General features: G+C 30.6%; 1 protein-coding gene across 1 annotated transcript; it reads left to right on the forward strand.

Annotated features, from left to right (window-relative positions):
* Positions 1–2,453: 2,453 nt before the first annotated feature.
* Positions 2,454–2,606, forward strand: COCVIDRAFT_116762 (hypothetical protein; the record flags this gene model as incomplete). The annotated part of the gene is made up of 1 exon (XM_014694546.1): positions 2,454–2,606. A coding segment is annotated over one exon (153 nt), but the record flags the coding sequence as incomplete, so codon positions are not given.
* Between the last annotated feature and the right edge of the window lie 960 nt (positions 2,607–3,566).

Genomic DNA, 3,566 nt, shown 5'->3' on the forward strand with positions numbered 1-3,566 from the left:
TATATTCTATACTTAGAGTACTCTAAATAGAATAGACGTTAATTTTCGCAACCTTAAACGACTTTAGCTTAGTCTAGCTGAATAGTATTACTTAGAGATGCTTACTGAAATGCTTCGTTACTTTAAAACTATAATAAACTATCTTAGTAAGAGAAAGCCTTAGATCTAATATATCTGGCTTATGTATAATCGGCTATTTAATTTTCTTAATTAAATAATAGCTAACCTTGGGGATAACGTAGAGAATTAAGATAATACTAATTAGCCTACTATTGTTTAAGCTGCAGCTAATAAAGGCTAAGTAAAATTAAGTAAATACTACTTAAAAACTAATTAGGAACAGGGATACCTTTTTAACTGCGCTAGTATCCTAGATTCTACCTAAAAGCTAACTATATATAAGGTATTTTTATTATAGTTATTTATTATATATAGATATTAATTAGAAGGTTAGAATAATACTTAGGACCGTAATAATAAGTATATATACTAAGAATAGTTTCTTAACTATCTTAGCTACTATAATAGCTAAGAGCGTTAATAATTATTAATAGGCTTCTACACCTAGAGGTCGCAAGGCTCTAAGTAGTTCCGTAAGCCCTCTACACTATAATTATAGTCTAGTAGCTTATTTAGCTCTAGTTAAAATTCCTAGCTACTAGAAATTAACGAAGAGAGAGAGCTAACCTATTAAGAGAGTAAATTATACCTTAGTACTCCGTGCGTAAGAGAAGAAGAGAGATTTAATCTTTTAGATTAGTAGAGAGTAAACTTATTAATCTACCCTTACCTCGCTAAGGTTACTAAGGATATTCTTACTATACCTATCGCTTAGATTAGTATAGAGCGAGTTTTTAATATTATAAAGAATATTATTAGGGATCAGAGACATTATCTTAGCGCCTAAATAATCTATTAAATACTAGTTCTTAAGTATATAATTACTAACGAGGTAGATTAGCTAGTTAATACTACTAACTCTAAGAATTAACTAGAGGACAAAGTTTGCGATCTTTTTAAGCTCCCTGTAGCGATAGAGGAGATAGAGATAGAGAGTATAGATCTAGTTAGTGAAGGTAATGAATTACGGAGTAGTCTAGTAGATATAGAGATACTACTCTTCCTACGGAAGCGTATTCGTCTATTACGCTACCGTGATTAATAAATATAACAAACTCTCTTAGTTCTAGCTATCTAAAAATATTAACTATATAATATAGCATTAACTATAAGAATATTAATACTCTTTAAAGATATACTAGAAAGATATAGTAACACCCTACCTCTAGGTAGGGTAGGGGTAGAGTAATGGTCGCACGGACTTGGGTAGGGGTTGGGTAGAGTCGCACGGGCCTTGGGTAGAGGTTGGGTAGGGTCAGATCAGACGATGTGACCCTACCTAACCTCTACCCAACTCTTGGCAACTCTACCTAACCTCTACCCAAGGCCCGTGCGACCCTACCCAACCCCTACCTAAGGCCCGTGCGACTCTACCCAACCCCTACCCAAGTCCGTGCGACCATTACCCAACCTCTACCCTACCTAGAGGTAGGGGGGTACTCAATGACTAGTCTACGCGTAACGCGCGCGAATTAGAGGCGTAGGCTACGCTTATTTAAAACTATATACAAATCTAGTAAGGGTCTTCTATAATATCTCTTAAGAAGTAGATATAGTAGTTAAGTAAGGGAGCTTAGTAGATCGCTTATTATATAGTATTAATATAGAAGGAAATAAGTCGCCTATAAGACGCTATTAAAGCGTTAATAAAGCGAAAAACTCGTAAGCAGCGCTATATATAGTTAGAGAGGTTCTAGATAGTTAGCTAGATAGCTAATTAGATCGCTAAGGTAGAGAGTAGTAGCTCTAATAAGAGTATAACGTCTGCGAAGAGAGTACGTAGTAAACAACGCTACGAGCGTTATAGCTAAATTAGATATAATTTCTATATGTACTAAGTAGAATTAGAGAATATAGAAGATAGCGACGCGTTTAAAGAATAATATCTTATTCTACTAAATAAGAAAAATTATAGTAGTATTGCGTGATATTATTACAAAGATAAGGTATAGTAGTGGAGCTAACGACTTAGTGGGGTTAACGACTTAGTAGTGAAACACGTTAAGCTAAATATTAGTAATATTAAAATCTAGAGATCTCTAGTATATTAAAAAGAGCTAAAAGAATTCGTTAGCAAACTTAATCCTCGAGTACAGCTATACTATCTCACCGGCTATCTTAGTAATAATCTATATCGACTAATTAATCTAAACTTAAATAAGATTGTAACTACAAGAGATATACAAATACTTAAAGAAACGTTTAATAATTAAGCTTATAATTAAGAATCGTAACTTAAAATTAATTAAGAAACTAATTAAGATACTAATAAAAATCTCTATCTAAAGAAAGATTAGATAAAAACACTAAATACTAACTAATCTAATTAATAGAAAATAATTAGCAGAAATCTAATCGTTCTTATTAAAAATAGAGCTAGAATAACAGAATTAGCTCTATCCACTAAAGTCTCTATAGAGGATATTATTCTAGAAGAGATCTTATTTACCTCTAAGAATATTACTAATCTAAAAAACTATGCTTAATTTCTTAAATATACTAATAAGTATTAGTATCTATTAGTAATGCAAAAAGAGCTTAACTAGCTTTAAAAGAATAACACCTAGATGCTAGTACTAAGGCCTTCTAGCTATTCTATTCTTAAAGAACGCTAGGTACTTAATAGAAAATACTAATAAAATAACGATTTTATCTTTGAAGCTTATTAGATAGTAAAAGGCTTTTAATAAGAGTTTAGCGTTAACTATTACGAAACATTCGCTAATACTACTAGGCCGTATCTAATACGATTACTACTAGTAATCTTAGCAGCCTAAGACTAGGCTATATAGAGCTAAGATATTAAATAAGCTTTTCTAAACGCTCTTATCAACACTATAATCTATATTAAGTAACTAAAAAGATTTTAAGATCTATAATACTCTTACTACGTCTACCTACTTAATAAGGCTCTATATAGGTTAAAATAAGCTAGTAGATAGTAGTAGAAGCTTTTATTAAGCTTACTTAACTAACTAGATTTTTAATCTCTATTAATTAATACAGCTATATATATTAACTAAAAATAGAAGATTATAATCGTAACGTATATAGACAATCTACTTATATTTAGAATAGACTAGTAAAGAATTAAATAGCTATTNTATAAGCTATTAGAGATATTAGAGCTTAAGATTAAAGACCTTAGTGATATAACTAAATTTCTTAGAATCTAAATCATCTAATTAAATCAATTAATCTACATTAGCTAAGAAAGCTATCTTTAAAGACTACTTACTCGTTTTAATAAGTAGAACGTTAAGCTAAGAAAAATACCCCTCTAATAAGGCACTAAGCTTACTAAAAACGATTAGACAGCTACGCTAAAAGATATTAATCTATTTTAATAACAAATTAGCTCTCTAATCTATCTATTAATTTTTACTTAGCTAGATATTACTTACGTAGTTAATCTTCTATTAAGATTTATAACTAATCTAAGCTAG

The sequence above is a fragment of the Bipolaris victoriae genome (genome assembly GCF_000527765.1).
Source record: "Bipolaris victoriae FI3 unplaced genomic scaffold scaffold_332, whole genome shotgun sequence".
Lineage (NCBI taxonomy): Eukaryota > Fungi > Ascomycota > Dothideomycetes > Pleosporales > Pleosporaceae > Bipolaris > Bipolaris victoriae.